General features: G+C 44.9%; 1 protein-coding gene across 3 annotated transcripts in view; it reads right to left on the bottom strand.

Moving 5' to 3' along the window:
* Positions 1-21,478, bottom strand: part of ADCY8 (adenylate cyclase 8) — a 223,451-nt gene that overhangs the window by 44,806 nt on the left and 157,167 nt on the right. For 2 of the 3 annotated variants that reach the window (XM_045812205.2, XM_087864615.1), the window contains 2 exons: positions 9,234-9,435; positions 7,040-7,129 (listed from right to left, as the gene is read on the bottom strand). In XM_045812205.2, coding sequence (XP_045668161.2) covers positions 7,040-7,129; positions 9,234-9,435 — 292 coding nt within the window. The remainder of the gene's footprint in view (positions 1-7,039; positions 7,130-9,233; positions 9,436-21,478) is intronic. The other variant, XM_087864614.1, reaches the window with a different exon arrangement.

Here is a 21,478-nt window from a genome sequence, read left to right as displayed (position 1 = left end):
TGAATATCAAATGAAGCAGTGGGTCAGAAGTACTGTTTTGCAGAGAGTTCCTCTATTCCCGAGAAGTCTGCATCCCATATCATCATGGGGTTCTCTACTTCTTCCTAGTTTTTAATGATGAAAAATAGTACCACCAGGATATGTATGAGAAATGTTAGGAACCGGGCAGTTTCCACCAATCTTTAATAGTGAACACAGACAAGCTATGCATTCTAAGGGGATAAGAGACCCCATCATGATACATCAATTTCGACCAGGAAAATAAAAGATTGACTGCCCCAAAGAGCTCTAGCACCTTGGCCCCCAAGTTAGGAGAAGAGAGGTGAGAGGCATTTCAGTAGTGAGGTTGACATGTGGGTAGGAGAGGAGGGACAGACACCGAGGATGTGTAGATGGGAGGCAGCCCAGGCCCTAGATGAACACCAGGTAAGGTGAGGGGACCAAGTGGGAGTGGCAATGCCTGTGTATCAGGGGTGAGATGGTGAAGGTGGGAGTAATAATCATAACCAAACATTTGCTGGGCACGAATTCTGTGTAAGATACTTTATGAATGACTCCGTATGCTTCCTCTTACTTAACTCTTAAAATACAGTGATCGAAGGACAGGTACTATTCTTTTACCCATTCTACAGAAGAGGGAAGCCTCTATAACACTTTTCTGCTTCCAAATGATCAAGATTTTCTTCTCTCGGATAATACATGGACTTGGGAAGCGACAAATAAAGCAATTTCTTCTAAGTCTGTACTGAAAAAAAGTTGGACTCCCACGCCATGGCAAAAGGTTCAGAGGAGCAAGAGCCGATCGTGTTTGCACGAAGCATTTTGCCAACTAAACCATACATTATTATTCTACAATTGTTGAATGAGGACCTACTGGACACCAAGAACTATGCCAGGCTGGAAGGCACACCGCCAGGGTCAGGACATTGCCACCAAGTACTATAAATGACCTTGGCAATAGGTGAACATTCTCCTCCTGGAAGAGGAGGAGGAGGAGGAAGCCTATCACACCGTGGTAACGTGAAGAAGAACTTGAACTCCACCCTACACAATTCACACACACTGGGCTCTCAGCCCCCATTTGGTTGTGGCCAAGTCCCCTGGCATTATAAACTCACAAAAAAAAAAAAAAGAAGAAAGACAGCTGACAATTTTCAGAAGTCACTGTCCTTCAAAGAAAGAACCCAAACTTTCTGATTCACACAAAACCTGGTTCTCGGTGATAACTCTTGGTACCATCAGTGCCCTGAAGTGCACGTGAGCCAAGGACAGAGGCTTCTCTGCTTCATCCTGAGTTTCCCCTCCCCACACGGTGCAGGAGTGATGGTGTCAGGAACTGGGGGTCACCACGGGTGTGGGTGGAGATGACCAACCTGACGATCCCCGCTCTTTCCTGGATTGTGTGAGGCAGGGGAAAGGGGCATTTTCTATAGGCTGGGTGCTCCACTACAATCTGACTGTGCTTTGGCTTTTTCTAGATCCTGGTTTCCATGGCCGGCGTTTTTTTCACCCTACTAGGGGAAGCACGGTGAATGTTCTCTAGTTTAGTATAGTTGTTAGCTTAGAGCTGCCAACACTGCATTTAAAGTCCATAAGTAGATGTGATGTTTATCTATGACTTGGGTTGAGGGCAGATAAACTATTCTAGATATTTCCTAGAAACAACTAAATTCCCAGTCAATACTTTAACCTCACAATCCTTCCTGGAAAGACATACCTGTATTAATGAAATGTACAAATAATGACTATCCCAGGAAAACGGTGAAGCAAAACCTAATCAAAGAGCCCATACAGTATCTATTTTTTATGGAAAGGCATCACTACACAATATTTGTAAAAATGTAGGATGATGCTTATCTTGGCAGTGCTTACTGGCCGATTCAATGCAGTCACTTGCAAGACTGTGTCCTTGTCTTGGTTGTGCTTCCTTGATGACTGAGCTCAGATCTTTGTAAATTATCATCAGAGTCCAGTTAGAAAAACATCAAAAATGCAGTCTGTGTTTGATTCCTGAACAGTGATGTCCAGCCAGATCATGCCTCTCAGTGACTTCCATAAATTAAATGTGCTTCCAGGGGATAGCTATTTGACATTGTGAAACATACATCCAGGAATTATATGCTGTCAGCTACGAATGATCAGCAGAGAGGAACATAGTGAGATTGCTGGAATGAGTGTGTGCCCTCCAAGGCCACTCCCTCAGCATGGGCAACAAGTACAGGGTCTGGAAGGATCTGGCTCCCTGAGAAAATGCAATGCAAGGTGGTCACCATCTTGGAAAGAGTTGGCGAGGCAAGGAGAGCACGATCATGAAAGGGGAACAGGCTATGAAAATATGGCCTGTTCAAGTTTTTAGTCAGACCCTGGACACAGGATTATCTAGATAGTCTCATGTTTGGATCATAGAGCCTTGTGCATTCAAAAAATTTGTTACAGCCCTATCTTCCTTCAACTCAGATCTCCACTTGGGCAGGCACTTCAAGAAAGTGCCTTCAAGAAAGAGACAAAAAAGAAGCTAATATTAAGGAGTGTTTTATGGGTGTCATCTCTATTTATCACCCCAACAATCTTATGAGATAGGTATTATTAATAATCCCCTTATAGGGATGCCCGGGTAGCTCACTCAGTTAAGCAACCAACTCTTGGATCTTGACTCAGGTCTTGATCTCAGGGTTGTGAGTTCAAGCCCCATTTTGGGATCCAAAAAACAACAAAACAACAACAACAACAACAAATAATCCCATTATACGGATAAGAAAACTAAAACTCAGAGAGTTTCTGTGACTTGTCCCAGGCCACACAGCAAGTAAATGCCAGAAGAAGAGCCCTCGCTCATCCGAGGTCAACACACAGGCTCCGCCACCCACACCTGCTCTGTTTCCCAAGTTCTACGAATGTCCTTAAAGACTTGAAATCTAAGCTTCAGTAAGGTGGGGCTTGTCGGGTTTTGGATCACCCTGTGCTTTTATGGCTTTTGCACTCTTAGTGGGGAAAAGAGATTCCAAAAACTGATTATCATTTGGGAAAAAACACATTGATCTTCTTTATATATTTAGCGGTAACGTCTAATTGGCTCTGTGCAGAAACAAAATGAGCTCGTGTAACAGCCCTCTGTTCAACCTGAAAAAGTTCTGAAATTACTGCAAAGCCGTTTGACACTCCTTCGTTTGGATGTTTTGGTGGGCCTGCTGTTGCAGGAGCGTGGGAAAATCTAATTTTATCCTGAATAGCAGCTGGGGATTTCTGACCACCCTGAATAAAGTTTCTTCCAAAACCACTCAGGGTTCGGACTCCCACCTGAGGAGTTAACCAGAAATTCAGGCACCAGTTTTTACCGTCACTTTTGGAATTAAAAAAAAAAAAAAATCTGCCTATTTGCTTGACCACGGATTCTCTTTTCTTTTCATTGTTTCTCTTCCTCTTTCTGCCTCCTTCTTGCTTTTTCTCCCTCTTGTCTTCCCCTTTCAATCCCCTCACCTTTCTTCTCTCCTTTTCATCATGACAGCTAATATTTAATGAGCAAAGACACAGATAATGACACCCCTATAGGAGATCGGCTCTCAGGGACACTTCAAAACATCAGCAAGCTCTAACTGCTCCTGCAAATACAGTTGACAATTTATTCAAATGTGCCAGCGCATATAATAAAGGGGCTCGACTCTAACATGAAGGTCTTCCTATCGAGCCTGCTGAGAGCCAGTGCAGGTGTTTGACATAACGACACCCTGAGTTTGTGGGTGTCACCTACATTACTTTCGCTGAACCCCCCCCCCCCGACGATTCCTCACATCATAGTTGGAATGCAGCTTTTTTCACTGTCATTTACTGTATCTTCATCCATTTTGAGTAACTGGCAAGCTCTGGTTCAAGACTAAATTATACTCGGTCCCATATATGAGAACAGCTTCTTACGCTTATACCACATCAACCATGTTTATATGAAATGTTTGTATCTCATGCTTTCGGACTAAGTCCTGTTTCTCACGGGGTGAAGCAGAGAGGTCAGATGCACAGATGAGGAAGCGAAAGCTCAGAGAGATGAAGGGATTCGGGGACACACGTGTGGGAGTGCCAGGAGGCATTGTGTGCGAACTAAGTCTTTTACAAGGTCTGAATGTTTAATTCCTTCTCATTCGGTGGACAAATCCCTAGGTAGGGAGGCACAGCCCTGTATGTCAAGACGGCAACTGGTCAGTCAAATCAGGCTGTTGGTGGTAATGGTGATTGAAAAAGTCCAGATCCCCATCTTTTAGGCCAGTGGGATTCCTGCATCTGGGGGGATGCCAAGAGTTGACAAACTCTGTAAAGGGTCAGACAGTAAATATTTTGGCTCAGTGGGCCCCACACCATCTCTTGCAGCTACTCAACTCTGCCAATTGTGCTATCAAAGTAGCCCTAGACGGGGCGCTGGGGGTTCAGTCGGTTGAGCAGCTGACTCTTGATTTCAGCTCAGGGCTTGATCTCGGGGTCCTGGGATTAAGCCCACATCATGCTCTGCACCCATCATGGAGTCTACTTGAGGACTCTTTCCCCTCTCCCCCGGCCCCCCCCTGCCCATGCTTGCTCTCTCCCTCTCTCTCTAATAAATAAATAAATCTGTACCAAAAAAAAAAAAAATAGCCATAGAGAACTGGTACTAAATGGATGTGGCTAAGCCCCAATAAAACTTTACTTACACAACAGGTGGCAGGTAGAATTTGGCTGGAGGCCACAGTTTGTGGGAGGAAAGTATTGAAACTCTTATTTATTTTATCTCTTTTTTAAATATTTCTGTGTTTTGAATATGTTCCATAATGTACACCATACATTAGCACAGTGATACAGGAATATAACTTAGAGATAAACGGGTATCAGTGGTGCAGGCTCAAAACCTTCTCACAGGAAATCCTAAATGCATCATGGCTGACATTTAATGAGCAGACACTTTGCACTAGATGTTATGCTGGACACTTTGCATGGATTAATGCACTGAATCCTCACAACCACCCTTGAGGAAGGTACTACTTTCCTCCTCGCTTTATAGATAAGGAAACCGAGGCACAGAGATGATGTTCTGTGATCCAGAAGCCACTTTCTTAGGACTGGGAAGCCCATGAGTGCTGTGGTCCTGAATTTGGGAGTTTAGGTTTGGGGTCAAGGGTATACACTCTTTTAGAGTGACGTGGAAGCCCAGACGAATAGCTCACAAACACCAACTTCACGTCAGATGACACGTTGGAGCTCTGCATGTGCGAACTCATCTAGGTAGGCACCATGACGACGTGATATTCCCTAATTCCACATAAGCCATGTGAAGAAGATACTATTTTTCCCACTTTACAGACAAGAAACCTCAAGGTCAGAGAGAAGAAGAGCTAACTCAAGATTCCACTGCTAGCAGGTGAAGGGGCTCAGCAGGGAGGGAAATCCAGCTTTGGCTACCTCTCCACAGCTGACGGGTGGCCAACTCACTGCCTTTTGCGACACCCCTCATGCCCTCCAAACGGAGATGTTCTCAGGGAGCTGGTGTCCCACAGAGTCCATGAAGTCTGTGCTCTCTTAGTACTTGGTGGGAAGAGGTCCCCCAACGAGAGCTAGTCCCATCCTGCCCTGGACTTCATTAAGAAAAGCCTAGTTCCTCCCTAGGAATGGAGGACCAAGCCTGGATACAGAAGTACAAGGTCAAGAACAAGCCAGGTAGGGCTTCAACTGCAGTTCCAAGTATCGAGAATTGAATTAAGAAGAGAAGGACAGAAAGAAAGAAGGAAGGGAAGAAGTGAGGGAGGATGGAGGGCAGGCAGGAGTGGTGCTGGGTGGCACTGAGCAAGTTACTCTCTGGGCCTCTGTTGCATTATCTAGCAAATGGAGATGCCAACCGTCTGTGCCCCCTACAGCTGGAGGACTGAATGATACCGTGTGTATCAAATAGACACTCTGTACCTTGTACGGGGCAGGAGGCTTTCTCTCCTTATCAGAACGTTTCTCACACCGATTCTGGGGCCCAAGTGAGATAACACAGAGCCTTTCCCCCACCCAGATGGTGGAGGGGTCTTAGAGAACAAGGGTCTACCCAGGTCCTTGGAGTGTGATGTCGGCTGGGGTCTGCTAGGACATCCCAGCTGTCCTCTCTCCTGACCCAGAACTTCTGCCCCTAAATGTAAAGTTCTGGGCTATGGCTAACATAGCCTAAGACTATCCTTTGCCCAGTGCCTTAGGCTGACCCCAAGGCCCAGGGCCAGATCTGTGGCTCTGTGTCCAAGGGAGGGTGAGACTTACATAATGATGGTGGGTATCTGTTGGGACACCTCCTGACCCCATGGTGCTGCTCTTTGCTTTAAGTTTAGTTGTGGTTTTCTAGGTTTGTGACTCACTAGCTTCCTTCCTTCTTTCTCTCCTTCCCTCCTTCCTTCCCTCCTTCCATCCTTCCTTCCTTCCTTCCTTCCTTCCTTCCTTCCTTCCTTCCTTCTTCCTTTCCTTCCTTCCTCCCTCCTTCTTTCTCTCATTTCCTTTCCTCCTTCCCTCCCTCCCCTCCCTCCTTCTTTCTCTCCTTTCTTTTCTTTCCTTTCCTCCCTCCCTGCCTTCCTTCCCCTCTCCCTCCCCCTTCCCTGCCTTCCTTCCTCCTTTCCCCCTCCCTCTCCTCCTTCTTTCCCTTCTTCTGGAATGCAGCAAACACCATTTGAGCCAGAACTCTGCTCTACACTGGGAACAAGAGCACATTCTGCTCTAGGATTTTGAGATGAGAAGGGGAAATGAGTAGGGGAGGGAGGCGGTAAAAGGGAAGAGGAAAATGGATAGAGGTACAGGTGAAGAAGGAAGAAAGGAGGAGGAAGAAGAAGGGAGAATCAGGAAAGGCTAAAAGTGAGGGTGGGAAAGAGGCAGGGGAGAGAAGGAAAGGCAGAGAAGGGGAAGGAGGAAGAGGGGGAGCAGGAGGAGGAGGAGGCAGAAGAAGGAAGCGGGCCTCTGGAACCCTTTCCGAGACCCTCCAACCAGTCGTGCTTGTGTGCAGCTGGCGGCGGTACCTAGGCCCAAGTCTTGCCAAGGGGAGCTCGAGAATAAATACCTCTGGGTAGGAGCAGATATCTGTAAACACAGCTGAGGAATTGAAAGCCAGGTTCTTCAAGGGTATCGACTTGTCAAAATCACACCACAGCTGCGGATTAAAAAAAAAGAAGAAGAAGAACAACAACAACAACAAAAAACAACACAACACAACACAACACAGGAACAACAAAGTCAGTGTGAGTGCTGGGAACAAAGCAGTGCGTCCTCACTGCTGAGCTTCGGCAAGAGCCTGGGCAGACCAGACCTGACAGGGGGCTTCATTCCAGAACGGGGGGGGGGGGGGGCCGGCTGGGATCTCCTCTCTCATTTTAAAGAAGGTACTGGCTCAGAAAGAGCTTTTGCAAGCCAGCCCCGAAGCCGGGTTAAGACAGCTCTCCGGCCCCGTCATGTAGGGTCAGGGGAGAGTGCCTGTGGGGCTCTGAAGAGAGCCAGGTGGCAGGAGAAAAGGTCTGGGGCGTGCTCGCAGCCTGTCTGCTCGTCCACAGCTGGGAGGATTCCAGGGATCCGAGGGGCACATTGTCCAGAAAGACTCTCAGCATGGGGCAGGGGGGCGGCGGTCCTTCCCTAGGCCAGAAACTGCTGCCGGATTTGCGGTGCTCAGGAAAGAGTGGCTACTGGTGGCGGAATGCCTCCTCTGTGCCAAACACTTGGGACAAAAAAAGCCTCACAACCACCTTGTGATGTAGCTACTGTTTTTATCCCCATTTTACAATCGAAAAATATGAAACTCCGAGAAGTAAAGTAACTTGTCTAGGATCACCGAGCTGGCAAGCAGTCGAGCTGAGATCTGATGGCAGGTCTATCTGACTCCAAAGCCTCTGAACTTGCTGCTGCACCCCAGTGGCGTGGGTGGCCGAGAGTAACCCTGACCTCGAGTCACTGAATTTATTTCCAAATCCTGCATCCCGGAAATACCTGATTCGTCAAGACTTGAGATCCTGGCTACGCCTCCGCAGGCCATGATCAATGAATGCTCTTAAGCACTTCCATTTTCAATTGCAATAATCTATAAAATATTCATTAGATGAGAACTTCTGTTATATTAGGATTTTCCTTTTTCTTTATCCCCTAGACTCCTTTCCTACAAGGCCAACCACAGAGCTTGGGCAACACAGACTCCAAGTAATTACTGGGCCATTCTGGACAACGAATTTCAGGCAGTATAAGCCTCCTATTCACAGGATGACAATGGTGCGAGTTCCCAGTTTGGGTCCCTGAGCACGTGGAGACCCTCCCTCAGGCCCAAAGGGCACAATGATGGGCTCAGCCACAAGAGGATGCCTCCACTAGCCCCTCTCAACGTTCCAAGTTCAAAACGTGGAATCAGACAGATCACTCCTAAAATCTAGAGGAACTAAGTAAGCCATGGACAACACAGACTGTTTGTATATACACAGAAAATGCTGTTGCTATCATGTTACCATTGTAAAGAGAAAATGAAATCATTAAAACATGGATAGCCAAATTAAAAACAGTGATAAATATGGCAGCTGGAGAGTCATCCAAGTTCAATGTGTCACACCCAATACGAACTCTTAGAAAGTCATAGGCAAGATCTCAAGCTGAAGTGCAATTTCCTTACTCGTTGCATGGGGATGGTAATACCTACCTGTAGCACGTAGTAGGTACTCAAGAAATGACAGCTCTTTTATTTCCATTCCCCCCACCCCCACTCCCAGAGATACAATTTAGCATTTGAGAATGAACGTGAGTTGTGGAGTCAGACAGACCTTATTAGCAAGTTATTTCATGTCTCTGAGCCTCAGTTTCCTTAGCCATAAAGTGGGGATAAGGAGACTTACCTCACGGGGTTTATGTGAGGATTTAATAAGAAAAACACGTACAGCTCCTCCTTCAGTGCATGGCACATAGCAGGTAGGTACTGAATTAAAGGGAATTCTGATCACAATTATAACTGGTTGGCCACTGACAATACAGAAATTTTAGGGTGTTTACGCTCCTTTGGAGCAGATAACCTCCCCCACTGGGAAAGAGACAATTTGCCACCAGTAAAATGCACAGCTCTGACAGTAGCCGCATTTCTGTTCTCTGTCTCTAAGCTTGGGGCTGCACCAGGCACTTGAAGGTAAGTGGTACCAAGGAAAGCAACGCAAGAAGCTGCAGGCTCCATAAACCCTTCTTTCCTGCCTGCACGCGAGAAGCCAGAGGGATGGTGGGTTTGGAATGCTTACGATATTCAAGATGGCGCCCAGGAAGTTAATCAAGATGGATGCAAAGATGATGACGTTCCGGGCCAAATAGGTCTCGTTAATCCAACAGCAAGTTTTCCGGAGGACGAGGGGCAAACACTTATAATCCTCCGCCGTGGTGATGAGGACCAGAGCCGAGTGCAGCATAATCAGGATGGAAAACTGGATGGCCATTGGCATCACCCTGCAGGGAAACCCAGAACATTGGGTCACATGGCATCGATAGTCTGATTTCCACTCACTGGGCAACACTGGTAATCACATTCATGACTGCCCTTCCCCACCCCTGGCACCCAATAATTCTCTAAAGCTCTGTTTGTTCAAGAAAAATCAGCAGGAGACATTTTTATTACATTCATCCCTAGAATATTCTATTGAGAAACTTTGAAACAACCATCAAATATTTGGGTTGATTTATTGTTCCTGCCTTTTTTTTCTTCTTCTTCTATCATCATCTTTCTCACTAGGCAGCTGCTGCCAAGGCTACACACCACTGGAATTTTATCTCAATACCCCAGCTGTGGGAGGGACCCACATGCCCTTTGGCCTTTGAGGTGGGTTTTATGAAACATTCTCCCTCTTGGTCTACTCTGATGCCAAGAACTGAACTTGGCACCTGTTCCAAGTTGCTCAGTTTGCTTAGTGATTACCAAGGTTTACAGGGAATATACTCTGTGCCACTTGAGACATGGGTAAGGGTGCAATTTGAGTTGTAGGTAAGAACTCATCCTTGCCCAAAGTTTCAACATCACTCCCAAGTATACATCTTGGGCTTCAAGGGCTCACCAAATCTCTGTCCACGGTAGCCCCTGTCTATTGGACACCTCTGCTGGGTGTCAGGCTGTTTCCAGCAACTTGGTGGTCTCAAACCCCATCTCTGGAGGCATCTTTGACTGCTTCCTCTCCTTACCAACCAACCTCTCACCAGGCATATTGCTTCTTCTTGGGAATTCATCGTTCATTCTCTGTTCTCTGTCCAGCCATTCGTGTCTCATTTCTCTACCTCTCTTTCAGCCAGCCCACTGTTGCACAGTGAAGGGTACCTTCATGGAAGTGGCATTAGCGTCTTCCACCGTTGGGAACATACATTAAGTGAATGAAGTTAGGCCCACCTTCTCTCAATGCCTTACCATCCTCCTGCCTGGATTTCCATATTTATTATTAATAACACTCGTGTCAGTAATGCACGGAGCTCTGACCATGTGCTAGACACAATGCTAAGCACTTTATACGACAGCTGACTTCCATTCCTTGGTACCGACTTATGAACTTCTCTGAGGTCACTGAGTTGGTTAGTGTTAGAGCTAGGATTTACAGTCCACTGTGCCATTCTAATCACTTTGGTGAATGAGAGACCTCCCACGTGTGCTGTCATCTTTTTTTGGATTCTGTGGTGTCATTTACTTATTCATTCAACAAGCTTCTTCCCAGATACAGTGGTAGGCACCAGGACACATCTTCCCCATCCTCTAGGAGATCATAATCTAGAGGGGAATATGAACATATACACAACGAACCATTGGAGAATATGCTATGGTCTATAAAGGGGTTTGAACAACCATCATTTAGAAAACAGGAAAAGGAATCAAGGGAGGCTTCGCAAAAGAGGTGACATTTGGGTCAGGCCTTGGAGGTTGAAGAGAGGGTTTTAGGGAAGAAAAAGTGGGGAGCATGAGAAGAGCATCAGGAGAGTAAGAGTGACCAGTGTGTTTACAAGTTCCACTAACCCAGGTGGTGAGGCTGTGGGACTGGAGAGTGAGGAGGTCTCATACATGCTGTGTAGAAAGTTCCACATGAAGGTGATACACAGATGTTCCAGATGTTTAATCAGGAAGGAGACACTCGGATCTGTGTATCTGAAGGACAACCATGGTGAGAGGTGAAGGGCGGGGTGAAGAGAAGAGAAAGGACTTAGCAGAGGTTTAGAGAGTTCGGGACTGATTACAAGGGAGTCTCATGAAGTAGCAGCACGGATAACTGGGAGGTGCAGGGAAAGACATGGTGGTAATCTTAGTACGTGTTTTGTGTATGTGAGCGGAGGTGTGCGGCAGAGTGGTATCATTATGGACGACACTCGTGCTTTTACCATCTGAACTGGTAAATGCAGGAAGAGAAGCTGGTCCATGGAGGATAAGTCCGTGAATGTGATTTGGGACCAGCTGAATTTCTGGTGCTCGTGACACGTGGACGGCTAGGCAGTTGGAGGGATGGTGGGTCTGCAAGGAACAGATGGCGGCTGAAGATCTGAGAAGGGCGGAGCTTGCCCAAGGAGGGTAAGAAGTAAAGGCACCACAGATGATGTTACAGAAGCGGCTGGTGGGCTGGTGGGCTGGGAGGAGAGAAGGCAGCAAGAGGAATTTAGGGAATGTAGTCAAATGAGCAGGAGAGGAGTGCTTGGCGTCAGGACAGCGAGGAGGAGGTAAGACATTTGCAAGGGGGTGGGTGGGTAACCAAGACTGGCAAATTCCTCTGCAAGCTCAAAGCATCACAAAGGCTGGCAAGTCACTCTCCCCACAGCCCCCGCTTTTACTGTTGACGGTTTTGTATTTTCCTTTTTTTTTTTTTTTTTAATACTTGCACAGTTTGGCTTTATAGATCACCTTGACAGGAAGTCTCTGCAGGAGTTCTAGATAAGAACAGGAGGTCTGTGCAGCAGCGGGTTCCCAGAGGGCTCTGGGCAGATGGGAAACTTCCTCCCAAACAGGCTGGAAAAATACTCCTGAACAGCACACCATCATTCCGGGGCACCCAGGGGAGGCAAATGAAGGAGGATCGCTTTTGTCAGACAGTCCCTGGAGAAAAGGGGCCAATTTCGAGGCTGACGCATCTCCATACCGTGAGGCAGCCACCAAGAATACGAATGCTTTGTTTCAAAGTGGGAGGCAGAAGCAAAGCCAGCAAAGAGGATGTTGAGAGCCACTCAGCAGGAGCCTCGGACTGTTCGGTGGCCCCCACTGTCATCCGGATTGTCTGTGGACCTCCACGGCGGCTCTGGGCTCCCCCTCTCGCCTCTCCACCCTCCGCGGACAACACTCAGATACGTGCCCTATGGACTGTGCTTCCCCTTCTGTGCTCTTCCCTGGGGGAATGTCTCGTTCCTGCTTCAAGGCTGTTTTTCTCTGGATTCTGCCATAAAGCTGAGCACGCAGACAGCGACCAATGAACAGTCACCGACTTACACTTTTTGTGGGGAGAGAAGATGCTGTTCCTCCCCTCACCAGCCTTCCTAGGGAAAGGGATTCTCAGCCACCCTCCGGCCCCTCTACCTGCCCCCTTGCTTCCAGGAGGAGTCTGCCATTGGCCTGATCAGAGCCTATCCGGGATGTTCAGGGGACCTGGTTCTTCTCAGAAGGCAGGGGGCCACTGTTAAAGTTCAAGGTTTATGTAAGGCTCAGCGGCTGGCCCTCCCGTCCTTGTAGATCCCCTAAGATGGCTGGGAAGCCAGAGCCGGGACCTTCTCTGTAAGAAGCCCGGCCATCTCCTCCTGGGCAATGAAGCTCAGGTGTCCCCAGGAAGTACCAAGAGGCAACTGCCCAGATCTTCTTCATTCCTTTGGCACTGGGTGGGGGCAGTGCCTCGTACTGGTCTTTCTCAGCATCACAGCAGTGAGACCTCGCACTGGAGTGGGAAGGCGGACTAGGGGACACAAGTAGAGACCCAGGAGATTCAGAATGGACACCATGTGGGGTCTTGTCTCAACCACATTCTGTATGCCGGCCTTTACCCTAGTTTTGCACAGGCAAGGCAAGCACCTGCTTGGTAATTTACAAAACTGACGCTTTGTTGCCCATTTAGCTATTGTGTTTCTGGGTGGAATTTTGGTGGGGCATTTTGGTATGCTGGAGGGCTGTGTGCGGGATTGGCACACTGAACCCACTTCTGCCCATAACACCATTTTAAGTGATCAGCACTTAACAAAGGAAAGGGAGGAGCTGTGGACCGAGGGCTTGTATTTCCCCCAAATTTGGATATTGAATCGGAATGCCCAATGTGATGGTATTTGGAGGTAGGACATTGGGAAGATGAAGAGGTCATGAGGCTAGAGCGCTCATTAATGGGGCTAGTCCCCTCATAAAAGAGCCCCCACACCCCCCGGGGCTCCCTGGCCCCGTCCTCCACGTGAGGACACACGTAGAGACAAGGCAGACGGCTCTCACCAGACACTGACTGTGCCAGTGCCTTGATCTTCCACTTCCAGCCTCCAGAGCTGTGAGAACTTGGGTGGGCTGTTTATAAGCCCGCCGTCCATAGTATTTTGTGACAGCAGCCCGAAGGAGCTAAGACAGGAGGTAAACGGCGGGCAGGTGGGTTAGTGAGTGGCAAGAGCGAGCAAAACCCTGGGTGTCTGAACCCGTAGCTCCGAAACCTAACCAGTGGCCCAGCCTCGGGAAAGATAACTAACTCTTCTGAGTATCGTATTTTTAGTCTGCAAAACCAGAATGGTTAAGCCCACCTTTTAAGGAGGTTCGTTAAAGTAATAAAGCAGTATGCTTAGCACATAAGACGAACTCAAAGAAACATTAGTTCTCTGCTATTCACAGTGAAATCCAGAAAACCAAGGGCGTTTCAAAATTGATGGGAAGAGTATTAATCACAAGGTGCAAGGCGCTGGCGCTGCCTATAAAATTCCTCTAAGAATCTCTCAGCAGCTCCCCAGCGTTCATCTCCTTCTGCACACATAAACATTGTAGCAACCAATTGTAGTTTTTAATCTAATTATAGAGCTACTCAGGCATCCAGGGGTTCTGAATTCGCTTTGCATTGTCGGTGTCCGTAAGAGGCAAGGAAACCTCTCATTTCTGAAATCGTGAGTCTGAAAGAAATGACAAGGGATTTGCAAACAGCTCTCTCCAAATCATTTCTAGACATTAAGTGCTAATTGTTCTCCGTAGTCTGTCTTTAAAACAGAGTCTGGGTTGGTATCACCACTGGGTGTTTGCTGGGGAGGCGGGGATCAATGGGGTCGAGTGAACAGCCTCTAGCAGCCTGGGGTGCAGTGGGAAACAGAAAGTCGGATCATCCCCAAAGATGACATTTATACCACCTCTCAGATTCTGCAAGAGCCTATGAGCCCAGTAGTACACCTGAGCCTCATAGCAACCCTGAGAGGTAGGTATTCTTAGCCACTTCAACAGATGAAAATACTATGGCTCGGAAAGGGAAGGGGACCAGAATTTATCAAAATGGATATGGGTCTTTAATTCTCACAGCAACCAGGAAGAGGGCATTGTTATTCCCATTTTATAGATGAGAAAATCAAGGCTCCAGAGAGGTCAAGTACATAATACAGCCAGTGAGATGCACAGAAAGTAATAAGACCCAGGGCCTCTTTCTTTTCTTTTCTTTTCTTTTTTTTTTCTAGTCTCCCTCTCTTGCTTGCATATTTTCTTTCCCCTTCTTTCCTTCCCTCTTCTCTCCCCTTCCTCTCGGTCTGCCTTCCACCCCCCCATCACCATGCTTGCAACTGAGCTACACCGTTCCATACTCACAAAAGATATTGTCTGTTCTTTCCTCAGTTTACCCCTCTGCGGGAGGAACATCTGCATGCATGAGGAAATGAGAGCCAAGAGCGGAACAAGCACTAGGGTTTGCTTTGGCGGCTGAGAGTCAGCTGTGGTCCTATGAGCAGAGCCCACCTCCTCTGCTAAAAAGTCCATGATGGAGGAAATGCCAGTGAAAGTCCCCTGCCATCTGTGTAGTTGCAAAGAATCAATCAGACACGAAATGAGTTGGAGAGGAAAGCAGCACACATTAATGAAAGCTTTTGCTGCGTCTGGGGCAAAGGGGCCCCTCTGTCCCCACAACATGTGGCCTGTCTGGTCAGAGATCAGCTTGGGATGTTTTCTTCATTGTCAGTGTCTTCTCTTCAGCTGTGCAAGTGCACTCGGGGCTCTGGCTAGTATTTCAGCTTGAGCCCCAGTCAGAGCCTCCTGCCCGCCAGCTGCTGCCCGAGGAGCCAGATCTCTTCCCCTGAAGCCGGAATCGGGCATCAGGGCTGGCTCACCTTCCCTGGGCACGGCTCTTGGGAAGGGAGCCTGCCTGGGCCATAGGATGTCCCGCACTCCCTTGGCACAGTTATCCTTTCTGTCCCAGTGCCAGTCCAGACCTTCAGGCCCGCTCTGGGGTCCTCTTTGTCTCCCATCCCACACAGACCAGTCCGTCTCTGCCGTATCTAGCAAATTCTTCCTCTCTAGTCCCCCCTCCCCCCACACACTGCCACCTCCACTATCTTGTCCCTCCCATTTCTCACCCCAGAGTTTTGCACCTGCCTTCTACTGGTCTCCCCGACTATAGGCCCTTCCACCTTTCTCTTTTCCGTGTTAGTGTGACCCTTGTCAAAAATCGCCCCCATCACTGCTTTGATGAAAAACTTCCATAATATCTTCTCTGCCAACCCGTCACAATTCCTCAGCAAGACTTACAAACCCCTCACCTCCACACACTCACTTTCCAGTCCTGCCCCGCCCCTCAGTCCTCTCCTGTGACCTGGCAAGTCCTTCAGGAGGGGGTTGAGATGTCAGGATCACCGCCTCTGGGAAGCCTGCCTTGATCTGTTTTCCTCACCTCACTCCTGGGCATCCTCTTCCACTTTATACCTGCCCTATCATAAGAGTCTTTGTACCATATTCTTGCTGTTTAGCTAATTGCTTTGTCCCCCTGTTAGACTGTGAGCTTTATGACGGTGGGGACCAGGACCCTATACCTCCGGTGTCCAGCACAGTGTCCCGCACAAGCAGGCACATAAAGGGTGTTTGTTGGGAATCCTGGAGTCAGGAAAGAGCATGCACCAGATAGGCCCCTCCTTGGCCCCCAACTCTCCACTGGCAGGAGTCAAGAAGGGAGTCCAGGAAGTTAGGGTGAATCTAACAAGACCCTGCCATCATTCACAGCTCACTACTCTGAGACCATCCCCTAGACCCGAGGCCCCACATAGTTCTTGGGGAGTCAGGATACCCATCATCTTACGGCACTCCCTGGTACCTTTCCTCGTTCATTCATTCACTGCCATAGCAAATACGGATCTACGTACATAGTAAACATGTTATCTACCTGCAGAACGTAAGCTATCTCCATATGTAGCCCTATATAGCACGTAAGTAGCTACAGAGATGGCGTCTATATCTAGACGCAGGTATATATTTTGATTATTTCTTTGACTCCTACCACTAGGTTACAAGATCCAGGAGAGCACTTTTTTTGTCTTTTTTGTTCACTGATAGATTCCCAGCATCTAACACAGGTCTAGCTCGTAACAGGCATTCAATTTAGCAGAAATACACAGTCTTTCCTTCTCTTTCTCGCTCTCTCTCTCTCAAAACTCTAAACTTTAAAATGAAGCATTAATAGAGAAAACCGCACCAAAGTATAGCTTAATTAGCTATTACAACACGTCTGTCTTTGTAATGACCACTGAGTTCACGAAACGGAACTTTGTTGGGCACTCTGAAAGCCCATCCCCAGGCTCCATTATAACCCTGTTTCCTAACCCCAACCAATCACTTTCCTTTCCTTTATAGTTTTATCATCTATATTTAGACACTACAGTTTAGTTGTGTCCATTTTTTATGACATTCGTTTTATCTTTTAAGTCTTTCAAAATATCTGCTGGTTCTCTCTTTAACCCTTTATTTTCTTCACAGGGTCTTTATTGAAGATTATGTGCCCTTGACCTACAGCATTTCCCACTACCTGGATTTGACTTCTGCAAACTCATTCAACGTCCTTTGTCCTCTATGATTCCTGCAAATTGGAAGCTGGATTCAAAGGCGTGATCAGACTTAGGCTTAATCGTTTTGGTAAGACTAGAAACATACTGTGTTCTTCTTCCATCAGGAGACATGACTGTCTCTCCTTTCGTGTTAATAACGTCCTCTGATGCTCAATTCCTAGATCCATTAATTCATTGGGATGTTGGAAAATGGCAGTATTTTAATTCTATAATTTCTTTAAGAACTATTAGCATGAATAATTTTATGATGTGTCACTCACCTGCTATTTGGTGAGTTCGTGGTACGCTTCATGCAGGAAATACAGAAAACTAACTTTTCTTTCTTTCTTTCTTTCTTTCTTTCTTTCTTTCTTTCTTTCTTTCTTTTCTTTTCTTTTCTTTTCTTTTTTTCTTTCTTTTCCTTCCTTTCTTTTCCTTCCTCCCTCCCTCCCTCCCTTCTAGTTTCCGGATAGCCAACCAGTTCTCTAACATCCATCCAACTTTAAAAAATGTCCTTATAAACTCATAAAGTTAAAAATATTTGCTGGGTTTCCATTGAATATTTTAACAATTATCCATACTGAAGCTCAAGTTTTTCCATCTTAGGACAATGGGAACATCTTCACTGTGGCTTCCGAGTCCTTTAGACATGGCCAATAAACCTGACGGCTTCCTTATTTTCTAGTAGGACAAGATGTTTCAGGCTCGTCTTGTATATTTCCTGTCCCAGCCCTGGAATCGTACATATCTCCAAAAAAATTTTTTAAATAAAAATTGGAATATTATTTCAACAACACAGTCTGGCCCCTCGTTTATGCTCATAGATACTGGGTTGGATGTTCTTGATAGGATTTTCTGTATTCATATCTCCAATCCAGGATACCACCTTCAACTTTATTTTTTTTATAATAATATTTTTTTGTTATATTATGTTAGTCACCATACAGTACATCCCTGGTTTCCGATGTAAAGTTCCATGATTCATTACTTGCGTATAACACCCAGTGCACCATGCAACACGTGCCCTCCTTACTACCCATCACCAGCCTATCCCATTCCCCCACCCCCTCCCCTCTGAAGCCCTCAGTTTGTTTCCCAGAGTCCATAGTCTCTCATGGTTCATTCCCCTTCTGTTTACCCCCCTTTTCTTCTTCCCTTTAACTTTAGTTGTCATATCTCCTCAGGTTCTACTGACTGTGACAGTTTCTTAGACTTCTCTTGCTTTAAATGACCTTGACAGTCGTGAGGAGTACCGACCAGGTATACTGTAGAATGTTTTTCAATTAGAATTTGCCTCCCCCCCCCATGATTGGGTTATGGGTTTTTGAGAGGAAGACCACGGAGTTTATGTGCCATTCTCATTCAACATGACTTAGCACTGTTGATGTTAATCTTCGCCAGCTGACTGAGAGCATTTGTCGTGTTTCTCCAGGCTTTCCCTCCAACCACCCTGTGCTCTTCAGAAGGAACTTACGTTCAGCATAGCCACACGCCCCCACAGGAGCGGGAGGTAACTTCCACCATGGAAGACAGACTACCTACATAAATTATTTGGGATTTTTTCTCAATGGGAGATTTATCTATTCTTAATTAATTTATTCATTCAATCATTTATTTCTATCAGTATCAACCCATAGATTATTTAGTGTATATTTTGGATTATAGCCCAATTCTGTTTTACTTATTTTCTTATTCAAGTTGTTCCATCTTTGGCTTCTGGGAGCTCTTTCCGCTGACTCCTGTGCCCCTTTGACATTCTCCCATCATTGTGTGTGTGAGTGTGTGTGTGTGTGTGTGTGTGTGTATTTTAATACTTCCTCATTTTCTGGCCCTCATCATTCTGAATAGGTATGTGGTGGTATAACATCAGTTTTAATGTTTAATTGCATTTCTCTAATGAAAAATTATACCGAGCATCTTCTCATTTGCTCTTTTGATATTTGTGTATCTTCTTTGGTGAAGTGTCTGTTCAGATCTTTCGCCTATTTTAAAAATTGGGTTGTTTGTTTTGTTACTGTTGAGTTTTAAGAGTTCTCTGTGTATCTTGGATACAAGTCCTTTAACAGATATGTGAGTTACAAATGCTTTCTTCTAATCTGTGGCTTGTTCTTTCTCTGAACAGTGTTTTTCACACAGCAGAAATTTAAATTTTAGTGAAGTCCAACCTGTCAATTTTTTCTTTCATGGATCATGATTTTGGCATTATATCTAAAAACTCACAGCTAAATACAAGACCACGTATTCTCCTATGTTTTCTTCTAGAAATTTTATAATTTTGCATTTAGGAATATGAACTATTTCCAGTTATTTTTGTGAAAGGTGTAAGGTTTGTGTATAGGTTCTTTTTTGTTTTCATATAAACATCCAATTTTTCCAGTACCATTTGTTGAAAAAATATCCTTTCTCCATTGAATTGACTTTGCGCCTTGTCACAAATCAGTTGGGTTATTATATATGTTAGTGTGAGTCTATTTCCGGGCTCACTCTTCTGTTGAACTATGTGTCTATTCTTTCTTCAATATCACACTCTCTTGATTAGTGTAGTTATATATGGTATTAAAATTAAGTACTGTGAATACTCTAGTTTTGGTGAGGTTTTTTTGTTTTTTTTTTTGTTTGTTTGTTTGTTTTTTTGTATTTTATTGGTTATGCTACAGCCTTTGTGTTCCCATAGAAACTTCAGCATCAGTTTGTTGATATCTACAAACTAGCTTGCTGGGATTTTGAGTGATACTGAATTGCATCTATAGAACAAGTTGGGAAGAACTGACATCTTAGTAATATCAAGTCTTTTAATCCATGAACATAGAATTTATTCATCTTTTTTTGACTTATTTCATTGCTGTTTTTTAGTTTTATGTATACAGATTCTGTACACATGTTGTTAGAGCTATACCTAAGTATTTAATTTTTGATGATTTTAAAAATAGTCTCTTTAACTTTACACACTAATTTTTAATTGGTGTTATATGGGAAAGCAACTGACTTTTGTATATTGACTTTGTACGCTCTGAGCTTGCTGCACTTGCTCATTAGTTTTAGGAGGGTTTTTTTGGCAGATTTTTTTGGATTTTCTACATAGAATGTTATGTCATTTGCAGATAAACCTAGTTTTATTTCTTCCTTTCCCCTATGTATACCTTATATTCCTTTTGGATGTCTTATTTTCCTAAGGATGTGTAATATGATGGTAAGTAGTTGTAGTGAGATAGTACATTCTTGTCTTGTTTCTGACACTAAGGGGAAGAGTTCTGGTCTACCACCACTAAGGATGATGCTAGCTATAGCTTCTTTGTAGATTGTGTATATCAAGTTGAGGAAGTTCCCTTCTAGTCCTAGTCTTCTGAGAGTTTTTACTTTAAATGGACATTGGATTTTAGCAAATGCTTTTTCTGTGTCAACAGATGTAATCATACAATTTTTCTCCTTTAGCTTGTTGATAGGGTGAATTATGCTGTTTGATTTTCAAATACTGACTAAGTCTTGCCTATCTGGAATATATTCTATTTGGTCATGGTGTATAATTATTTTCATACATTGTTGGATTTGATTTGCTAATATTTTTTGGAGAATTTTTGTGTCTATGTTGATGAAAGATATTGGTCTGTAGTTTTCCTTTATTTCAGTCTTTATTGGATTTTAGTATTAGGGTAATGCTGACCCCATAAAATGAGTTAGGAACTGTTCCTTCCATTTCTAATTTCTGGAAGAGGTTGTGTAGAACTGGTATTATTTTTTTTTTCTATATATCATTGGTAGAATTCACCAGTAAAACCATTTTAGTCTGGTGTTTTATTTTTTTAGTTAGTTTTTAAATCATTGACTCCATTTCTTTCATTGCTACAGGGCTGTTCAGGTTTACCTTTTCTTCTTGTGTGGATCTGGGTAGTTTGTGTCTCATTTAATAAATTGGTCTATCTCATCTCAGTCATCAAATTTATGGGCATATATTCTTTTATTAACATTTTCATGTCCGCGGGATCAGTAGTGAAAACCTTCCTTTCACGTATGATATTGGTAATTTGTGTGTGTGTCACTCTCTCGGCCTCTCTCTTCTGTTTACTTGGCCAGGGGGTTATTGATTTTATTGATATTTTCAAAGTACTAGATTTCAGTTTTGTTGATTTTTCTATTATTTTCCTGTTTCCGAATTCATCGATTTCTGCCCTAATTTATACGATTTCTTATCTTCTACTTGTTTTAGGTTTAAATTCCTTTTCTTTCTCTGGTTCCCCAAGGTAGAACTTAGATTATTGATTTTAGATCTTTCTCTTGTAATATATGAATTGATTACTGTCAATTTCCCTCTAAACACCACTTTCATTGCATCTTACAAATTTTGATAAATTTTATTTTCATTTTCGCTTAGGTGAAAATATTTTGAAATTTCTCTTGAGATTTCTTTTTTGGTCCATGCGTTATTTAATATTCAGGTATTTTGACACTCATAAAATCTTCACGTATTTTGACACACATTCACAGGCAGATACAAGACATAACATACGGATTGTTATGTCTT

Source organism: Ursus americanus, chromosome 9, assembly GCF_024610735.1.
Source record: "Ursus americanus isolate L20-20 chromosome 9, mUrsAme1.1.p, whole genome shotgun sequence".
Lineage (NCBI taxonomy): Eukaryota > Metazoa > Chordata > Mammalia > Carnivora > Ursidae > Ursus > Ursus americanus.
This window is presented reverse-complemented; position numbering and strand designations above follow the sequence as displayed.